Here is a 22,909-nt window from a genome sequence, read left to right on the forward strand (position 1 = left end):
AAGCATTCTTCCTCTTACCTCTTTGTCATAAAGTGGAGGGAACTCTTCAACATGTGTATCAGAGCTTGTCCTGCAACCACAAAAGCTGTGTTCAGCGGAAACGTGTTTGCAAAAACCTACCTCAACAGCCCCAGGCAAAGGTCTCTATCGTTTGTACTTTATTTCTCAAAACGTGTTTAGAAATCTGCACCAAGAAACTGAATTCTGAAATCTGCACAGATTACAGAACTGAATGCTGACAGTGGAAGTTCCTAGTCTCTTCAGAGCTCTATCCAAGTAGTAGTAGTATGCTTATACAGCAAGCACGAGATCAGTAATGTAAACCTTCCAATATTATATACTATAAAATTTGAAACTTAGTAGCATCTGATAGACCAAATTCTGTAAGGAGGAATATTATCACTTGTTAACACAGCCCAGAAAAAGAGAAAAAAACTCTAAGCCTAACAAGCAAAGGAAAACATATGCTCAAAACTGAGGTAGAAATCAGGATGCCTCAAAAACAGACTTAAATATAGCACGGTAGAGAAAGCTAATGTTTGTTTCCAGTTGAAGATGGTATAATCAATAAGTAAGGTAACTAGATAGTTGTGTAACCACAGGTGCAACAACTCAGAATTAAGAAAACACAGCTAACAGAAATCCCTAGGTATCTCTCCAGTATGTCTGGTAACGAAGGATGTACTACAGTTGAAACTGTACTGTTTGCCCTACTTAGGAAGCACTTCTGGTGTAACCACTAGATCAGAAATTGAGTGATTTCTTCCACTGTAATACATATACCTTCCACCACAACCATCTTACCCTGCTGTGGAAAAAAACAAACAAAATCCAAAACAAAACAAAAAAGCCCCCCCACACTTTTAAATCAGGGAGACAAAAAACCCCCCACATTTTGCAGAAAATCTTGCAGGGGAAGATAACACTATAAGACTCAGTGCATCACTCTAGATTCAGACTGTGTAAGGGAAGGAGTTTGATTTTGTGAGTTGGAAAGAAAGTTAGATTTCTATTAAAAAGTAAAAAAGAATGAGCACAAAACAATCTAAAATTTGATTTTTCTGAAACAATGCAGCAGATCTGTACTGCCTTTTCAAACCTGGCATTTCTCTATCAACCATCTCCATCTAGTGGGATCAGTGATGTTTGTAATTGCAGAATTTTCCAATTCACATCAGAAATAATTATCCTCTGTTTCTTTGTTTCAATAGGGCCTTTATCTATAAAAATACAGTAATCATCTCTTGGTAGTTTAATTGGAAACAGCAGGGGTATTTTCCCAACTAAAGGAATTACCTATCTTGCAAGAGATTATGACAGAAACTATAGACATATCAATAATTCTAAAGTAACAGACCGCTATCTGCAAATCCCAATGACAGTTCAATAAAATATTTATTTTCAATATAAACCCAAAACTTTACAAGTTATTGGAAGATGCACTACATATCACTTCATCTGATGAACCTGACCAAATGTCCCTATCCCTGAATCTAGTGAAAACCTTGGATTGCTCAGGCTGAACCAGAAATAAAGGGAGAAATTAAAGAAAAAAATTATAATCAATTATATCAATCATTCAGTTTAAAAACCTGGTGTGGAAAAAGAGATTAATTTAATTTACCTTTAGTTTATCCGGTGAAGTGTACGGAGCTTCAGGGGCATAAATTCTGAAAATATCAGCAAGGCAACATGCTACCAACAAACGTACATCCTTATCAGGATGTTTGAGGAAAAAGTCTGAAGCAAGATGTAAAGCAAGATTTAGGTAGAGCTCCTTTTCTTCTTCAGAGTCCTGGTCCATATCCATGAAAGTTTTCACAACCATCTAAAAAGAGAGACAGACATCAGTACATAAAATGAAGTACTCTGTGTAACAGGGTCCTTATTGAAAGTTCCTTTTCTGGTTTCATGCAACTTCCATCAGAAGCATTATTAGCAATGCAGTAGTACTTGAGAAACCAGTGTCTTATTTTTCAGGGTACAGGAAGGACCTAGTCAAGTCCTCTACCAATTGTTCCAACACACAGTCTTAGCAAAGTTACTGAAAGCCTAGGTGTAGTACTTCACATATCTTTTTGAGAAACCATATAATCAAGTTGACCAATTAAAAAAAACCAAAAAACCAAACAGCATTCACTGTTACTGCCATTCACTGAAAAAATTAGAAAACAGCAAAACTTTATTCAAAATATTTATTTCTCCCTAAAGTACTTGGGGTTACAACTTATCCTCCCCTCTATTCTCTTTCAATTTTAGGTTTTTCTCTACTACTGCTCTGAGGACAAGTTTATCCCCTGTGCTGTTCAGAAGCAGAGCACGCACTTTCAGCAGAAGCGTATATAAATCCAGCACAACCCAGCAGCATGCATGTTGTCCAACAGGACTAAAATGCCCATTAGTATTATTAGGATCCAGTATACTAAAGTTATGGAAGAAAAAGAAAAAAGGTCTGGGACACAAAGTATTTAACACCCCAAACAGAACAAAAGCAAGAAAAGCCATAATTAGTAACTGTTAGGTGGTAAGAATTCTTATATTTTAAAAAACTGTTCGGCGGAGAAAAACCTATTGACAAAACAAAATAATTATGCTTTTTGCCAACTTCTTATTTGGATCACAGAGGCAGAGTTATTTTAAGGAGTTCAACTCTCATTAAAGTTAGCAAAATGGTAATAAAGACTTAATTACACAAACCTGAGAATTAAAGTCAAAACTCCCATCTATTTCACCAGTGGAAGAAGAGATATTTCTCAAAAATAATGATGGCAGTGAAGTTCCTCAAAAAAACCAAAAACCAAAAACAAAACAAAAAAAAAAAACCACCACCAAAACAAAAAACCCAAACAAACAAACAAACAAAACCCCAAACACCACAACCCTAAACCACTACAGGTTATTTTACTTTGCTATGGTTTGTTTTATTTAATTTTTTTTTTCCCCAAAAAATTTACTGTAATTGGTCAGGTAGCAACAAATCCTACTTTAAAAAAAGAAAGGACTTCTGCATAATTAGGATCACAGCAGCTGTTAAGTTTTCAAGCACATTAGAATCCTTTACTAAAAGGCACAGATGATTAGTAGCTTATGAACACATATAATTTCCATTGAGAGAAACATAAAGTCCTCCCCAGTCAGACACAAGATGAACCATTTGAAGTGCGCTGGTGCCCTTACACACTATTAAAGTAATTTGAAAACCAGAATTGTTTTCACTTCTATGGAAAGTAGTTAGATTTATATAATTAACAAAGTAATGAATAAATATTCAGGTGTCACAAGAGTTCTTGCAACAAGTATGTTTTTTGTCTACTCTAGAAATAAACCTTCAGTTTCTCTTCCTTGACAACGGAAACTTCCATACTGGTCAGGACAACAAAATCAGTCATCTTGTCTCCAGAGCAATCTGTTACAGTGTTTAAGGAAAAACAAAGAAAAAAAAGCTAGTTCTCCTAGCATACCTTTCTAGCTTCCTGCAAAGCAACAGGTTAGAGGATTTCTGAGCCTGAAATCACACCCAGACCACCATGATTAATACTCCTCAAGCTTCATCTTCCAAATGTGGCCCATATTTCTTAACCCATTTAATTTTTCCCACATCTTTCTACAGTAATAAGCTTTGGAATTTAGTTAAATAACTTATGGAAAAATATGTTATTAGACTGCTGGTCTAAAATTAATACATTTCATTAGATAAATGCCTTAGTTCTTGTGTACTGAGAGAAACTGGAAAAAATGCTCTTCTCACACTATTCATCATTTCCAAACATTTCTCAGCTTCTTTCTGTCTTCAGTGCTAGTTCATAACTCCAACTATTTAGTTTCTATCTCCTTTCCAAATCTACTATAACTTGGAGATGGAGTGGATCAGAAATGCGTAAGCTCTGTGAGTCCTAACAAATAATCTCTTCTGCTAGGAGTCACTCACCCATAGAAGCTATAAGTGTCGTCTTCTATTCAACATCATAGAATGCAGTATACTGACTAAAGTCTACCAGCCCAATGCCTAAAGCACAGACAGGTTACTGGGGGGAGGGGAGAAGGAATCCTTGTGTTTTGGGGTTTTACTGTTTTTTGTTCATTTACCAGTAGTTCAAACTGACTTAAACTACTTCTTAAGAAAACAAACTCCAAATTAAGCTCTTCCAGCTGTCAGAATACTTAAGGTTCCTCTCACACATCTGTTCCTTCCTGTTCCACAGGGCAAACCCAAGTTGCAGGCATTCCTTCTGCACAATACTAACAGGCCTTCCTTTTCGTGAGAGTACATGGGTAGATAAAGAACTGTAGTAACATAATTATCCCCCAAATCTCTCCAGCCTTCTCCTAGAGTTAGGCCAAATAAAGTGATCAAAAAATTCAGGAGACAGAAATATGTAGTATAATCAAAGACTACTTTCATTACGATACAGGCTAAAATAATGAGAATAAAGTGGGGTTTTATGATCAACCCAAAGAGCACAAGTGCAGAAAAGGAATGTATTCTGACACATCCATATTATTTCCAAAGTTATGACTCTCTTTTAATGCTTTCCAGTATTTTCTTCTCTGAGAGTACTGACTGACTGTAGAAGCTGAAATAAAATTTAAGTAGTATTTGCAATTAGTATAGCCCATTTCCATTTGTGATTTTTAATGCATTTAGATGGTTTTGGACAAGTCACTTCAAGAAAGCGGTAGAACAGAAGGCACAATAACCAACAAGTTCCTCCTTCTGAGCATGGGAAAGGTAAAGCCAAAAGAAAAAAATAATCCTTTCAGACAGAAAATGTAGTAATATGATCACTGAATGCTGCGTACAAGAAACTTCAATCTGCAAACAGTTACTTGCTTACTAACCTTTAGCCTTCTCACCATCTCTTCTTTAGATATTTTATCAGAGATTTCTTTGACTCCGGGAGGATATGTGATTTTTCCATCGTTGGCTCTCGTCTTTGAATGAGCCATGATTTCACAATTTTAAAACTGTGGAAAGAAATTAAGAAGTCAATGTCATTTAGCTAGTTTATATTTACCTTATCTGTCCCACTTTTACAAACAAAATCCAAATAGAAATATACAGGCAAAACCCATACAAAGAAAGAAAAAACTGGACAAAAGATTTTGATTGTTTTCAGTAATCTATGTTGTGGAAGACAGCAATGGTTTTGATATTCAGGTAGATTATCCTATACTACAATAAAACTTTCCAGAAGTACACAAAAGAAAAGCTAAAACCACTCATTCCTGAATGTGTTTGATCTTCACACTTAGAGATGCAACCAAAAACCTTCTTATCTTACTGTATGAACTGTTACCACCACGTAGTAATAATAAATCCTAGCCAGCTTGGATTTTTAGACTGAGAACAGACATCTGAACTGGACTTTGTGTTTTCCAAACAATTAAATAGAGCACAATTTCCCCAAAAATCTAAATAGCAGTACTGTTGAAGTGTTACACATCACTAATTTTAATTTGCCAATACTGTCAAACAAGCAGCAGATAGAGAATGAAGTAGGGACAGGAACAAAGCGGACCAAATGGAAGTCTTTCCTCTATGCCATAGAGCCAAGTTTTTAAGCAAAAGACTGCAGATAAGCAACAGTATCTTCTTCCTAAATTCCAACTATGAAAACAACTCAGTTACTTGGTTTCTCAGTCCCTTTAAACTGATACAAATAATACACCTGATCCATCCTAAGCTATGCAAAGTTCCACTGCTGTAGAGAAGGAAGCTGAATTGAAAGCTTTACTTACATAAAAGCAATTAATACAAAAGATAGTGAAAAAATCCAGACAGCATGTGTTGGGATAATTAGGATTTTAGAGACAGCGTACCAGGGCAGTTACAAGAATGTAACAAAAAATAAAGGAAATAAAATTTCATTGCCTTGATATTTTTATTTATTTAAAAGTTTAAAATGCTTCCTCGCAGTCACCACTGTCCTGAACTGTGAATTCCAAGACAGGCATTTTCTTCCTACTGACCTCCTATACAAGGAGGATCTATGTACACTTCTAACTTCTCAGAACTGTAACATCAGAAATAAAAATCAACCAGAATCCACAAGGAGGAATGGGCTAGGAGCATGGTACATAAGAGGATGGTGTAACCTGCCATAATTGAGACTTACTGGCCCAAGCCAAGGTCATTCTACACTGAAGGAGAACTGGCACATGAAATACACTTATTCAGCCGCCCCCAGAAAATATCCCAACATGTTTCGTGTTCTTCAGTCCACATTTCACAATAACAACCCAAGTTACAGATTTTGCTTCATCTTTACTAATCTTTTACAAAACAAAAAGTTAACATTGACATTTAAATAATTTTTGTAAATACATACAGCACAACACATCTTTATTTTAGGAAATAGGGAAAACATGAGTAGAATGAACATAATCAGACATCATTCAACAGGCATGATATGCAATGCAGGCCAACAGCTACCCAAAAGCCAACTCAGTTTCTGTCATCGTCTCTGTACCTACATATATAGGGCAGTTGAACCGAGTGCTACATACTTGCAGTTGTAGTAAAAACAGATAACAAGAAAGCTGGGATAGAACAAAACTCATTGAAGTAACTTTTTCTAATACTCCCAGAAAACGATAGTGCCACATTTATCCCCGTTATATTTCTTAATGCACCATCATGACAGTAAGCCTAGGACTCCTTCAAAAACACACAGAAGATGTAACCAAGTTCACTCTTGCTGTTTGACATAGATCCTCCATTCTAGCTTTCAGATGGAATGATGTTGTTATGTCATAGCTAAATTCATTTTAACAGCTCATCACAGCTGAAGGGATTCTTGCTCCCCTCACAATCTGAGAATGTATAAAAGCAATAGATGCTTTGCTGGACCAACCAAACTTACCAACTCAGAAAAACAAGCCTAATTGTTTTTGAAATGCATGTGACAAGCATCAAAGCTAACTCAAGGGAAGGAACAGGAACTAAGGGAACCAGGGAACAAAACTCCCCTTTCCAGTGGTGGATAGCTGTCAGATCAGATCAAATGCAGCAGAAACTTGATTAGAACATGGTGATATAGTCCCATTTGGAGCACGTTTTTAAATAATTCAAAGACTGAAACTCATCTATTATGGTCAAGTTGAACTGTCCAAATGATATGTCCAACTGACATGTGACCGAGCTTTTAAGCTTGAGTGGCATCCAAGGTCTAGGTTTGAAATGGAACATCTGTATTGTGTTTACATGGCAAGGTTTTGGTTACAGGGGAGGCTGCAGGGATAGCCTCTGTGGGAAGAGACCAGGGGCTGCCCTGTGGCAGACAGAGCCAGTTCCAGCCAGCTCCAAAACGGACTCACCCCTGGCCAAAGCTGAGCCCTTCAGTGGCACTGGCAGCGCCTCTGTGATAACGTATTTAAGAAATTGTAAAAAAAATGCTGCACAGCAGCTATGAGAGAGAATTGAGAAAAGTGTGAGCAAAAACAGCCCTGCAGACATCAAGGTCAGTGAAGAAGGAGAGGGAGGTACTCCAGGTACTGGAGCAGATTCCGCTGCAGCCCATAGAGAAGACCATGGTGATACAGGTTGTCCTCCTGCAGCCCATGGAGGACCATGTCAGAGCAGATATCCACACTGCAGCCTGTGGAGAGAAGCCCACGCTGGAGCAGGCTCCTGGCAGGACCTGTGATCCTGTAGGGAACCCACACTGGAGAAGTCTGTTCCTGAAGGACTGTACCTCATGAGAAGGGCCCATGCTGGAGCAGTTCTTGAAGAACTGCAGCCCATGGGAAGGACCAGCATTGGAGACATTTGTGAAGGACTGCATCCCTTGGTTAGGGCCCACATTGCAGCAGAGGAAAAAGTGTGAGGAAGGAGCGGGAGAGGTTATGAACTGCCCACAACCCCACTTCCTTATCTCTCCTGCACTGCTCAACAGGGAAGGTAGAAGAGTTGGAAACAAAGGAGGGAAGTTGAGACTGGAAAGAAGGTGGAGTGGGGAGAAGGCGTCTTTAGTTTTGTCTTTGTTTCTCACCATCCTGCTCTATTTTTAATTGGCAATAAATTAAATTAATCTTCCCCAAGTCAAGTCTGTTTTGCCTGTGATGATTATTGGTAAGTGATCTCCCTGTATTTATCTTGACACATGAGCTTTTTCATCTTATTTTCTCCCCCATTCTGTTGAGCAGGGGGAGTGAGACAGCAGCTGGATGGGCGCCTAGCAGCCAGCCAAGGTTATATAATAGGGTACATAATAACTCATCCCTCTCAGAAGTATAGAAAACACTAAATAGGAATTAATTTTCTATAGAACTACTACATCTAATCTTATAGGACCAAAAATTAATTTTAAAAAGGTTTGGTGAAATAGCCTACTACTTAGACCATAAGGGACAAAGAATAAACCTTTTAACCTTCCTATGTAATAGAAATTTGTAGATCATTCCTGAAAGTTTTTTTAGGATTAATGGTAAGCTTTACTTGGGGAAAAAAAATCATTTAAAAGAAATAGTAAAAACCAAAACCTATTATCCAACAAGAGAAAATTCAATACTAAACTACCCCCTTGTACAACAGTTATCACTTCAACCATTACCTAAATAAAACTGAATTAGCTTGTTACATCCCACTGCTAGAAGTTTCTGCTCTTCTGGACTGCCAGTATGGCTGTGCATACCTAGCTCTGCCAAAATAATCTGTGTTGAACACTTAGTAGGATCTAGGTTTTTGGAGAGTGTTGTTTTTCACCTGATTCTAGCCAAATAAAAGTCTCCGTGATTTCACGTAACAGTTACACCAGCTGTTAACTTCTGCCAGGGAAAAGGAAGACAGGGACATCTAAGAACAGGAGCCTCAAGGCCAGCTGTATCTAGAACATATTTGAGCATGAAAATCCACAACCCAGTGAGGTGATATCCAATGACTGAATTTCAAAAAGCTTTCTAAATTTGTTTTTAAAGATGCACTGTCTTCTTTTGGAATATACTGGAAGATGACAAGCATTTTGAAAAAGGGCAATTCTTTGAAAGTTTCTTTGAGATTCAACAAGAGACTCAGCTGACAGATTTTTTTTAATTTTTAACAACTGAAACTTTAGAAGTTCTCCACAATATCTTCAGAAATCCAGTATTATTTCATACATACAATCAGAAGGCAAATAAAAAAGGAAAATGCTCACATGGATACCTTTTTTAAGGCAAGAAAACACTCCAGACACTGAGATGCTTTGCATCAGCCAGAATATAAGCTTATTAACTAAATCAGTAACATGTGCAATGTTTCTTCTGTTATATGAGAATAAAAAAAGGAGATAAATGTAACAAGAAACTTCAACAAATATATAACAAACAAATGCTAACCCTAATACATAGGAATTAAAAAATCACAATTCAATCAGGCTTTGGTTATGTTAAGCAGTACTATAAGCTAAGTCAAGTCTTCAAAAACTACAAAGTAAATAAACATATCTTAAGTTAATATAGCATTTAAAATATGAATTCCACTCCTTGTACAGGAGATGACACAGTAGGACTTAAGATGTCTAGGCACTGCTTCTTTCAACACAGAAGTACCATTGTAACTATAGAAGACTTGAAATCAGGAACCAAGAGCAAGTTTGTAGAAGCACACTGAAAAAATGGTACGTATAAAAAAAAGCTTGACAAATTAAAAACTAAATTATACATGGAGGGGTGGAAGAAACTAGTACAGGAAAAGAAACAGAAAAAAGAAAGACGACAAAACACATACTCTTTGTACAATGATAACATGAGCATAGAGAAAGCAACAAAAGTGGAAGTTGCATTTATTGGACATTAAAATAGGATGGATTAAAGTCATCCACCTCCTGTGACAAAAGTTAACTTGAAAGATCATATTTAATGTAAAATTATTATTATCAGACAGACCATAGATGGGGAACAATTCATTACTCTAAACAGAGTTAATTAGTAACAAGTACCATTGCCAAAATTCGGTCAAACTCAAATAAATAAGATACAAATGAGTAGTTCTGTACGTAATTAGCAGGACCCAATAGCTACTCAGTTCCAGGTAAATCTACTGGCCACAATACTAAATATTAAAAGATTCAATATTCGGATGGTTTCTGTATAGTACATAATTCCTTACGAATAGTCTAATACACATACTCTACTAGCTCAATAGTATAAAAAAGGGATTATACACATGCAAATAAAATATGGATTGATATCTTACATATTAAGTACCTATACAATATATTTAATAGGTCAATAAATATCATTACAGGATGTTAAGTCAATGATCTAAAAGGAGGACTTAAACCACACTCCATTTAATTGTATTTTGTTTGGATGACAGTTCACATTGCCTATGGTGATTTAATTAACTGTGCTAATCATTAAACAAACTATGCCTTAACATACATGAAGTCATGTGTCAACAGTACTTTTTCAGAGATCCATACATGTGTTTAAATCTTCATCCTTCAGATATTTTTGTAGAAAACTTTTCCAAGAGATGAAGCAAGATGTAGCAAATCAATTCCTATATTCCTTGCAAGTCTGTCTCCTGCCTTACTGTTGCCTCCTCTTTAAAATCCAGAATCCAAACATGAGGACATCGAAGATCACCAGAAAAAGTGATCAACTCTACAGACTTAATCATTCTTATTTTTCAGAACTTTCACTGAACTATACATTATTATTTATGTAGTTAGATCTTGGGATCAGTATTTTTAAATTACATATGTAAGCTTTCTAAAATTTTGTATAAATTTAACCTATACAAATATTTATACTTTTAAATCTATGTTTGCAAGACATTCTACAATGAGCCACTGGAAATAACACTTTCTTCACATTCACAACACTATTAGAAGCCTAAGTGAATTTAATAAATTGCTGGCATGGAAGAAAGTTGCAATGTGTAGATATTTAAATATATGCGTTTGCATAGTTCATATCACTCCAACAACAAGAAAGTATAGCCAAGAATAAGGATTTGCAAATATTCATCAATCTGTTCTCCAAAAATCAAGCAGCATGACCAGTGGCCTCTCATTGTCATAGGCCATTCCATCAAGAATACAGACAGTTTCAAAGACCCAAGAACATTTCCCCTAAATTGCCTCAGGGAATATTGCGAGGAAGTAAAATCGTTTTCATCTCGTAAACCAAAATACAGAGCTCACTCCAACATTCTGTTCCTCTGTCAACATGCTGTTTGTGGTTTCTTTTTATTATTTATACCCTTTTTTTTTTAAATTTTTGTTCCCCCAGTAGGTAACATCCTTGTGTGAATAAATATAAACCATTACAAATACTTCGAGAGCACTAACTTTGCTTCAACAGTACAGCATACATGAAGAAATTGGTCAAGCTGTAATTTCCACCAAAGATACAACAAGGTATTCTGAAGAGATTACTCAGCAACCTACAGAAGTGGAAGAAGCAGGCATCTTTCTACTTCAGCAGGATTATTAATAGAACACAAATAATTTAATGATTTAAGCCACTTGGAGAAAATTTTTACATCCTGGTAAAGTCCTGCTGTGTATAGCTGAGTGACAACAATTGATCAAGGCTAGACGTGACTTAGGTGTTAAAGACTTTCATTATGTAAGGACCACTAAATGAAATGTATTTCCATAATAAATCTACTGCTAAGGAGTTATATCTCAGCTATAAAAAGCTACTCCAAGCTGAAACTTGGCAGTTAATTTTCTGCTGTTGAGTAGAACAGAAAACTTTAGAGTGTTGGACCAAATGCACTCATGTAAATCCAAGTCATTTTTCGTACTGATTCAGATATAATCTCTAGATGAATATTTTCCGGTCTCTTTTAGAAATGTTATGTCATACTGTTTACTTAACCATCAATAAATCAAGATACTAGTATTATTCATAATATCAAGAAAATGTTAGCTTCCTATTTCTGTAACACAGCACTAGACATAGTAAGGACTGATACAACAAGAATTTACAGAAACCACTAATTAAAGGTCTTCTGGAATGAAGAACCACATTGTAAGGCAGAAGTAACACTCTCAGCCTGGCAAATGACATGAAAAGTACTGGGTTTCACTACAGAAGTCTCATTAATGGCAAATCTTTGAGAGTCAATACATAAGTAATAACACCTGTTTAAATTAGGAAATGCTATTTTTAAGCCTTCCATTAGAAAATATGGAAAAGCACATTAAGTTTCTTTATTAACATATTAAGTAAACAGTGGAAAATTAAAAGATATACAGGTAATAACTGTGCAAGAGGAGATATTTTGATAATGTACAGAGGATTTGGAGGATTCAGGAAAAGAACTAAACACATAAGAATAAAGAATGAAACATTAAAACAAGCCATGATACCAAAGTCACATATGTATGCTAAAAAACCTGCAAAGAACTTACACAGAATATAGTAATCCCCCTTACAATCAGTTAGGAAATGATCCCAGGCAAGTCCCCATTTCTGCTGATAAGATTTTTTCAAACTTCATTAGAAAAAGCCTCCCAAAGATCAAGCAAGTACACAGCATTCAGTACCAACTTATCTCAGCATACAGCTCTCTCCAGTGGTGTTGCAGACACTTGCAGCTTCCACAAAACATAAGGGACCCAACTTGTAAATTTCAGCATTTTTTCAGACGTGATTAAAAGCAAAAGTGACAAGAATAAAATTGCCTTTTTTTTTTTTGCCGTTTATGAAACAGCATTTTCACTGAAATAAACCCAGTTAAAAAAAAAAAAAAAAAAGGATGAGAAACTACATAATAGAATTCACCACTAAACCAATCAACAACCTAAGGAAAAACAAAATTGCCCTGTTATTGTGGGATCTCAGCTTTCATACTTCTACCCAAGACTAAGGAAGCAGATTGCAGGCATTGCAATTAGAATTTCTTATTTCTGTGCATGGCTGCAGGAAAAGAAATGACAAGGAGATAAAAATTGGAAGACTATAGCAAAAGATTCTGACAGAGAAGGAAAAAGGCAAAATGATAACTGAACAACGAAATACTGGTTAAGATTAAAAAAGTGTAATTATTTGTTTCATAAAGTGGAAAAGAGTGTAGGCTGACAATATGATGTTAGTAAAAGAGACATCTGCAATATATTTGTCAGTTAGCCAAATACTAGGGAAAACATTCCACCTCATTGCTTGTTAGGTGGTCATATTACGCGAGCATACTACATCAAAGCTTAAAAAAGGCAAGTGCATAACAAGCAGACTGCGACCAGTCCTCAGTGCTTAACATTGAATGCAAAGTATGTGAAATAACAAAAATGGCAATATTGCAAAAAAAGTACAATAAGTCATACAAATTGACTTGAACTTAAATTTGGTTGGACAGGAGCATGGCAGTTTTCACCTAATACACTCACTAAACATTTCCAGTCCTGTAGTAAGTAATTTATTTTGCTCTACAAAAACACAATTTCTTAAAGAAATGGAAAAAGAATGCATAGAAGGAGCTGCAAATAGGCAGGATGCCATTATATTCACAAAACCAGAAACATAGTGTTGGATGTATAGCTTGGATGCAGAGGATTTTGTGAAAAGATAACACTTTTCCAGCAGGAAGGAGAAGTAGGGAGAAAGGCAGGTGCAGAGAATAGAGGGAAGTTCCATGAAGTCTGAGGAAAAACCATTAAGTTTTTGACGATGACCTTTTCACCTTAACCTTCAAAGGATGAAACCTTCTCACATGCTAAAAGTCACTATATCAAACACTATGAAGTTTAGCTACATTACAGAAGCTAACACTTCTTAAGTTTTCTTGATAGTCTCTATTAAAAAAAAAATTCAGTCACTTCAGCTTTTACAAACTTGAAATACTTATATGGTATACCCTATGTAAAGGATCTTTGGTTGAGTGTTAATGGCTCAATCATGTCCAAGAATAAATCCAAGATGAAGTAAACTAAACTCAACGTATCACAAATGTGACGGCTGTCTAAAAAGATGCTAGTTTCCCTGTCCCCCAGAATACAAATAGGGGTTTAGGAAAACAATACTCTTCAGCGTAAGAGTATTATAGCATATTCTCTGCCCGCAAGAAAACTTGCCCAAAGCTTCTGAAAAGCCACATGATATACACATTCTCTACAGACTCTTGATTTTAATAATAAAGCCTACAAAAATTGTCTTCATTGATTACGTCCATGCCTTGAGAGCTATACTTCAGGATGATTTGAACAGAGTTTAGGAAAGAATGCAATCAAAAAAATACCTAGACTCTACAATAAGGGCATGGTCTAAGCAAGACTAAAATTAAAGTGCATATATTGACTTAACTCAAGAAATCAGACTTCTCCCATCCTTCTTGCTAATGTTATGACTGCAGTAAAAAATAAAGTGAACTCAGTTGCTCATACCAAAGACTCAAACTAATCAGTACTAAACTGAAATGTGAGTGTTCTGTGTGAAGGCACACTTCTTTGAAATAATACTGACAAGATTTGAGAATAAAGCACAGTAATTTAATTACTACCAATGACACTCAGGGAGAATTATACAAGATTATCTTAAAGGTCTTTCCCAACCTAAACGATTCTATGATTCTAAGACTGCAAAGCTCACAAAAGCCCCTTAAGTCCACCATTGATGAATGAAGACTCATTTCAGTCATTACCTCACCTTGACATAATCACCTGGCTTCTTCAGGGCATCTTTGAGATACCCTGCCTTTCTGGTGCTGGTGAGAAATCTGTCATACTGGTGCTCAAAATACATTTGTCAGGGGACACACTTGCAATCCTGTTTATACCTCCAGAAAAATGGAGAGTGCAACTCAGTGAACTATCAGTATCAGTTGAGACCATAAGCATAAACATTCTGGACATCTTTCGGCATTTCACAGACAGCAATAGCACATGGATCAGCCACAGGATAATTCTGCTTCCATTCCAGCACATGAAACTATCACACACACCAACATTACCCATACAGGTGGTTTTCAGAAAGGTAAGAAATGCTCACAACATTCTATCTGTACATTTGAGTTATACAATGCTGAGGAGAAGCAGTGAAATTTGCCCATATGAGCCTCCTCATTAACTATTACTGCATCTGGGAATACTGCTCTCAGTAAAAACTGAGAAAAACTCAGGAAAAAAAACCCCTCTTCTGTCAAGAAAGCCACATGGACGTAGCTAGATGACCAAAACTAGACTATATGTCACACTTAGTCAGGATATAGGTTATTCTCCAACCTATATACACATGACAAAACTTAAGTTTCACAAACAACATCACATAAGTATGTCATCCCACAGAATATGATTTTGCCAACATTCAGAGACGATGAATGTTCGTTTATATTAAATTGACACAAGAAGTGCATAAATAAAGTCTCTGTTTTGAAAGGCCTAAATTGAAAGTTGAAGTGATTTGGAGATGTATAGAATTCCAGCACAGTGGTCACAGGCAATGTCCATGCCAAAGGAACAAAACTAAGTTTTAAGCTGTTTGTCCCCTTGACTGGGGTGCAAGGAAAGTTTTCATTCTACTAAGTGAATTCAAACAACCATTCAGTAAAAGTTGTAAGTAGTAATCAGAGTCCTCAAGATGGGACAGTTGCACCACAAAGACTAAGAAATACAGAAATAAAGACAGAATTAGAGCCAAACTGAGATGGCCATTGTAAACAAACAAACAAACAAAAAGAATTGCACTTCAGTAGCTAACACCAAGAAAAAAGTACTACTACATACTGCATACCAAGAAGATACTGAAATATCCTAAAAAGTCAGCTGAATACCCATTTTCAAAGAAATAGCAGGTAAAATTTCATTCCTGTGGCAACTGGTAACAGGCACATTCAATCAGAAGTTACTGTGTCTACGCTTAAGAACCTCACATTTTCAAATCAAAGTAACTGCACAGATACCATCTGAGAATTCATGAACCAGTGTGGTATGCCAAGCTTTTTAAAGGTTTTAAAAATTAAGGTGCAGTACACTTCAATTTTAAATTTTTTTAAAATTCACTATAAAATTTAAGGTGTAGTACAAGAAAATAAAGGCAGCAGTCACTAATAACACAGAGCAAAAAACTAATACTGCCACTACAGCAGCACTAGTTTGATATTCAATAATATTTGAAGCGTTCAGAAAAAAACTGCATGCTAAAGTAAGAATTTTAAATACAGGGATAAATGTAACTTATAAGGTTATCATATTACCCTGGGACAATTTATGTTTGATCACTCTGTGATAAAACAATTTGCACCTAAAATCATTTATTAAGTAAGCATTAAATCGGAAATCATAGATGGATGGCTATACAGATGGATCAGATTTCTTTCAGTGTTTTACTGAATGACAAAGATTAGAGAAACAGAAATGTTTGTAAGTATAAAGACTGCATTTGAACCCCAAACAAGAATATATGCTACAAGCCTGAAAGAAAATCAACTGTAAGGGGAAGAAACAGGGGGCTGAAGGGGGGTCCTATGCCTAGGTCCAGGCACAGAAAAATCACAAGACTATACACTAGTGCTATTCAACATTAGTTCTAGACAAGGTACTCATAAAAAAACCCAACAAAAAACACACACACAAACAAACAAACAAAAAAACCCCACAAAACCAAAACCTCAACATCTAACACATATTTTAAGGTACTGGCAAGAACTTGCTTGGAATACTATGTACAACTACCAACACCTATCATCAAGATAATTTAAATTGGAAAAAGTGCAGTTAAAGTCTACTACATCAGGAGAGCATGTCTACAGAGGGAACAAGAAGAAACAGACAGAAGGATCAGTGGAAGAGAGGCAGAAATCACTATAAATACCAGAAATACTGGAAGATCCCACCCAAAGAAAACAAACCACCATAAGACAGAAGCTCAAAGATAAATAGCTCAGACAATGAAGAACATCTGATAATTAGAGGAAGACTTCCAGTTTTTAAATTAAAAGTTTTGGAACAACTTTCTGGTTGATAACCAAAGCAAAATATCAAAATAGGATACAGCAGAACTCGATCAGTACATAAAGGAGATTAGTATCTTGCTGTTGTAGGCTACGTGAACAATTATTTGAAAAAGCAGGCCTTCACTCTGCAAAATAGTTCTTTTACCAGAACGACCAGAAACACTGACAGAAAGTTCTTAGGCTGGTACTCTAAAGCAAGGGAAGAACTGACAACCAGCCTAGGTATCGAAATTTCACAATGTCACTAGTCTACAGCCATAATTTTGACACAGGCCTCTTTCAGCAGGGGAGCTACTTTAAGATTTAGTAAGGCAAGAATGATTTGTTTGCTTCTTCCAACAGCTGGAAAGGAATGCGGAGAAGGAGGCAGGAATTATTATTTTCCTTTACATTAACTCTATTTTCAAAATGGCATAACAAATGAAAAAGTCATAAAAACCTCAGATATCTTGCATTACATTATTTTAGAAGGCTAACATCTGTAGTATTTATAAACAAGGGGAGAAAAGAAAATATGCAAAAGTGGCATGGAAACCATGGGGAGCATGACAGAAAGCAGAAGACAACCACAACAGACAGACATTAGGTACAAATCAAGTTTAATCCCTGTATTGCCCCTTGGGAAGAAACAGCATTTGGTATTATTTTACTATACCATTTATTTGGCAAAAAATGCTTTATTAAGCCTTATCATTAACGTTTTAATTCTTACCAAAAAAAAAACCCAGACAAACAAAAAGCACCGAGCCAAACAAAAAACCCCCAAACATTAAGAATACTAGCATGCTACCACAGCAGCAAACAACATTTTGTAAAATTCCGCAGATGGACAACAAATATAAAATTGCTTTAGTAACAAGTCAGAATTTGTATAGGTAAATGAGACTCCTTTCCATTCCTAACTTTGTAGATAATGTTAAAAAATACAAAATTAAATGCCTCACGCCCTATTGCAAATGATTCAATACAGAATTACTAAAGTTCAAGGAAAAAATGCTAGTGGGATGGAATGAATTGTAAGACCTGAAAGAAAGCATGGGTACAGCACTGCAAAGTCAGATGTTGTGCTAAGTAACACTGCATCCACTCCTGATCAATATGAATTATAAACAAACATTTAGATTAGGGCTGCATACAGAAATCTTAATACCAAAAATTCAGCTGGACGTTTTACAAACAGAAGTTGTCTGCACAGATGGCTTGTTATCAGTTTAGGGTTGTTTTTTTTTTCCAGTTAACTAGAACATTTTTATTTGCTTTTCACAAAACTTTGTAAGCAACAGAAAACCATAGACTGAAAAAAATAATTGTGTCCCTGAAGACAGAGGAAGAACCCATAATTCTGATTAAAAAGCACAAATTAGATGAAGACTTACTACAACCAGGTGAACTAAATGCATTAGTGGCAGGTTTTTAAGACCATAGGACTAGCGGAAACTTCCAGTGACAGAGTCTAGTCATATGCTTATCGCTCTCTACAACTACCTGAAAGGAGGTTGTAGCAGGGTGGCGATCAGTCTCTTCTCCCAAGTAGCAAGCAATAGGACAAAAGGAAATGGCCTCAAGCTGCGCCAGGGCAGGTTTAGATTGGATATTAGGAAAAATTTCTTCACCAAAAGGGTAGTCAAGCATTTAGGGAGGTGATAGTGCCCCTGTACTTGGCACTGGTGAGGCCGCACCTCGAGTACTGTGTTCAGTTTTGGGCCCCTCACTACAAGAAGGACATCAAGGTGCTGGAGCATGTCCAGAGGAGGGCAACGAAGCTGGTGAAGGGTCTGGAGCACAAGTCTTATGAGGAGCGGCTGAGGGAGCTGGGGTTGTTTAGTCTGGAGAAAAGGAGGCTGAGGGGAGACCTTCTCGCTCTCTACAACTCCCTGAAAGGAGGTTGTAGCGAGGTGGGGGTCAGTCTCTTCTCCCAAGTAACAAGTGATAGGATGAGAGGAAACAGCCTCAAGCTGCGCCAGGGGAGGTTTAGGTTAGACATTAGGAAAAACTTCACTGAAAGGGTGGTCAAGCATTGGAACAGGCTGCCCAGGGAAGTGGTTGAGTCTCCATCCCTGGAGGTATTTAGGAGAAGGGTAGACATGGTGCTTGAGGACATGGTTTAGTGGTGGACTTGGCAGTGCTAGGTTAATGGTTGGACTCGATGATCTTAAGGGTCTTTTCCAACCTTGACGATTCTATGATTCTATGATTAGAACAGGCTGCCCAGGGAAGTGGTTGAGTCCCCATTCCCTGGAGGTATTTAAAAGACGTGTAGATGTGCTGCTTAGGGACATGGTTGAGTGGTGGACTTGGCAGTGCTGGGTTAACAGTTGGACTTGATGATCTTAAAGGTCTTTTCCAACCTAAAGGATTCTATGATTCTATGAACCTACCAGTAAGATCACTTTAAAAAGTTGAAGCTGAAGATTCTTTTGATGTTTCAATCTGCAAAGTCTAACTTACCTTTGACATCTAACTCTATGCTCAACCGACATGTAAGCTCTCTCTCTTCGCCAATAATCTATTCAGTCCTGTAACTTCTTTTAATACCATTATTCATTCCTTGTAATTATTGAGCCCTGTGGGGTTGTATTTCCACAGAATAGTTGAGATTGGAAAGGATCTCTGGAGGTCACCTGGTCCAACCCCCTTGCTCAAGAAGGGTCGTCTAAAGCTAGTTGCTGAGGATTGCATCCAGATGGCTTTTGAGTATCTCCAAGGAGATAAATTCCACAAGCTCTCTGGGCAACCTGTGCCTGTGCTTGGTCACCCTCACAGTGAAAATGTGTTTCCTGATGTACAGAAGGAACCTCCTGTGTTTCAGTTTGTGCCTATTGCCTCTGGTCCTGTCACTGGGCACCACTGAAGAGCGCCTGGCTCTATCTTTTTTGCACCCTCCTTTCAGAAATGTATATACATTGATACATTTTAATCCTGGCTTAGGTACAATCAGGAGTGTATGTACTATTACAGCTATGCCAACCTTCTTGATAGTAAATTTTCAAATTCCGTGGTTTGTTTTCCCTTTTGAAATTAATGTTTAATATTCAGTTATCCTTCAGTTGCAGCTCGTCACTCACATTTGGACATGAGGAAATGGAATGAAGCTGCATTAGGGGAAGTTCAGATTGGACATTAGGAAAAGGTTCTTCACTGAGAATGTGGTCGGTCACTGGAACAGGCTCCCCAGGGAAGTGGCCACAGCACCAAGCCTGTCAGAGTTCAAGGAGCATCTGGATGATGCTCTTAGTCATATGGTTTAGTTTTAGATAGTCCTGCGAGAAGCAGGGAGTTGGACTTTATGATTCTTATGGATCTCTTCCAACTTCAGATATTCTATGATTCTATGACATATTTGCTGCACAGTGGGAGAGCCAAACTCTTTGTTGTGCATTAGGGCGTAGGTTATGCTTTTGCTCAGGCTCAGATCTGTGCTGATATGCAGTAAGGACACACACCTTGTTTTACTAGACTGTATCACTTCCTTACAATACCCCAATACCATCACACCCTCCCAGAAGGACAAAAATCTCCCCAGGAGCGAAATCTAAAGCACATCAGCATTAATAAAAAAACAAATCAAAACAACAATGAAAAACCCTACACACACCTCTACTGGTCTATGTTCCATACACAGAAACAGTTAGGAACACAAGTAACACCTATAGGAGATAACAGTAAAAGCTCAACAGAAACTAATCTTTACTCATTTTTAAAAGGATGGGGTTTGCAATTGAAAGGAGCAAGCTTTAAAGTATTAATAAATAGATATAGCTGCTTGCACTATGACTGTAAGCATACAGTCAAGATACAACAGTTCAGAGAGCTTCCACCTATTATTTTAGGTACAAGAACTGTTCATGTGCACATTATAGGTTACCATCTCCTGATTCCCCTGAAGTTAGAAGGTTAACATAGCCAAACTTCGACATTAACAAACATCTCTGGTAAATCCTTTTGACAACTGAATCCATCACTAATCCACCTCTCTGCTCACAGACAGATGTTGCTGCTTCTTTAGCAGAAAAAGCTAGAATTGTCCACACCTCAGCCAGATTCTCAGCTCAAGAGCAGTCTGTCTTAATTAAGTCTTTAAGACAAAAAGCTCAGCTTAGCATGGAAACAGCTGAAGTATGGACACACTTACTTATACCAACTCCGCTGCAGGGACCAACAAGCTGTATCAGACAAATGGAGTAGAAAGTTTAGGGGTTATGGGAAAGGCATGCGACTGAGAATGAAAGTTAATGGGAGGGGAGAACAACACCCTCCCCCCAAAAAAAGAAAATCCCAAACAAACTCCATACGCCACAGTTTAGGAACCTCAAGACTGGAAGTCTAAGAAGCGTCGAACCAAGGTAAGAGAGAAAGGAGGATTTACTTGGACAATGAAGGACTGGAATCAGAAGCCCGAAGATGTATGAGGACAAACTAGACAGAGAAGTCACTAGAGAGAGAGACCAGAGCAGAAATATCAGCTGCGGGGGCAGGAGGGGAATACACATCCAGCAGAACCCAGTCCTTCCTAGGGCCTGCAGTACAACGTGGAATCATCGTACGTTACACTGGTCTTCTACCAATAATGCGTATTTGCAAGAATCCACTGAAAAGCTCTTGTATCTCATCCCACTTAATGCTGGTTAAAAGCGAAAAAAACTTATTGCTACTAATAGCATTTCATTAATTTAATTAGCAGTAGCTACACATAGCTAAAGGTTACAATCTAATGACTCACAGGAGCACATCCATACAGTGAATTTGTTTACTAAGTTCGCTTAAAAAGGAACAGCAAAAGTATGAAAATAGTTGCAAAATCAGTTATTAAGAGTTAGGAAACATCAGAATTAAGATTTCTTATACAATATCAAAGAGAATACACACAAAGGAGCTGATTTACCTAATCCTTCACTAGCTTTTTCCATGCCACAGGACTTCTTTCTCATTCAAAGCAAAGAAGCTACTCAACTTTTCTCCTTGTAATTTAGTGTGTCCCTTATTACACCCGATTTAAACCATGCTCTCAAGAGACTTAATTTCCTGCTAGGCTTCTGTACAGGACTCACCACTGTAATATGTTAGCATGCCACAAAAATTCACTTGTTTTCACAACACTTTCACAAAATTATTCATAAAAATGGGTATTCTTCCCATTTTATAGATGAGTAACCCGAGTTACAGACTGAAATTTATGAACTATCCACAAATTTTGCCTGTAAGGATAGAGAAATTGAGGGTACAACTTTTTAAGTATGCCATGTTATCCAACACCATCCCTGAAACTAAAGGTTCTGTTGAGCCATGCAGAAAAAGTCAGGGTCTTGAGCCTGTCTCCCCAGAAATCAACGCACCACTGATAAGCTCTTGTGGAAAGGTTGGTTTAAACAGACTTACCTGGGATCACAAGAAACTGACAGAAAGAATGAATTCCACTATTCCAATGTGACATTCAATCACCCAAATCACTAGATATGCTTTCCCTTCCCACAGTCCCCTGTCAATTCATTTCACATTTTCCAGCTTTTGGAAAATATGTCAGCCAACTTTAATATGCAGCTCTAATTCCCAAATACAGCAAGGTGGAAAAAATTACATATAAATCATAACTAAAGACTACCATAACATGTACATACATGAGGACTGAAATGAATTAAAACTGTTTTCTTTTTTTAAAAAGAAATTGCTATTCGAATATTGGTTTAAGGCATTTTTGTATGAAATATAGAAGATTAAGGGGGTAATGACCCATTAAGAAATAAAAAGTTACTCTAAATTTGCTCATATATAACACTGTATGAACACCCTGATGGAGAGCTTACTACACGAAACATTTGTAACTTGGGGAAGACTTTCAAAAAGGTTTGAGTTCTCAAGGTACAGATATACTAGTCATTAAAAATGAGCGCAGAATATTTCTTGCTGAAAATTGTACAGGCATGAAAATCTCCAAATTCCTTCAGTTACAGAAATGCTTCCAAGAACTACAGACTGCATAATCTAAGCTGGGCAAAAGGAAGACAAATGCATCTCCTACTTGCTATCTCT

The 22,909-nt window shown here is 37.0% G+C and overlaps 1 protein-coding gene across 3 annotated transcripts in view; it reads right to left on the minus strand.

Annotated features, from left to right (window-relative positions):
* The window catches only part of PDS5B (PDS5 cohesin associated factor B), a 117,586-nt gene that overhangs the window by 89,546 nt on the left and 5,131 nt on the right, over positions 1 to 22,909 (minus strand). For all 3 annotated transcript variants that reach the window (XM_087758218.1, XM_087758219.1, XM_087758220.1), the window contains exons 2-3: positions 4,840 to 4,965; positions 1,625 to 1,828 (exon numbers count right to left, since the gene is read on the minus strand). In XM_087758218.1, coding sequence (XP_087614344.1) covers positions 1,625 to 1,828; positions 4,840 to 4,947 — 312 coding nt within the window. In that variant the 5' untranslated portion in view covers positions 4,948 to 4,965. The remainder of the gene's footprint in view (positions 1 to 1,624; positions 1,829 to 4,839; positions 4,966 to 22,909) is intronic.

This window comes from Nipponia nippon, unplaced genomic scaffold (genome assembly GCF_047370975.1).
Source record: "Nipponia nippon isolate SJK-2023a ecotype South Korea unplaced genomic scaffold, ASM4737097v1 scaffold_2, whole genome shotgun sequence".
In the NCBI taxonomy this organism is placed as follows: Eukaryota; Metazoa; Chordata; class Aves; order Pelecaniformes; family Threskiornithidae; genus Nipponia; species Nipponia nippon.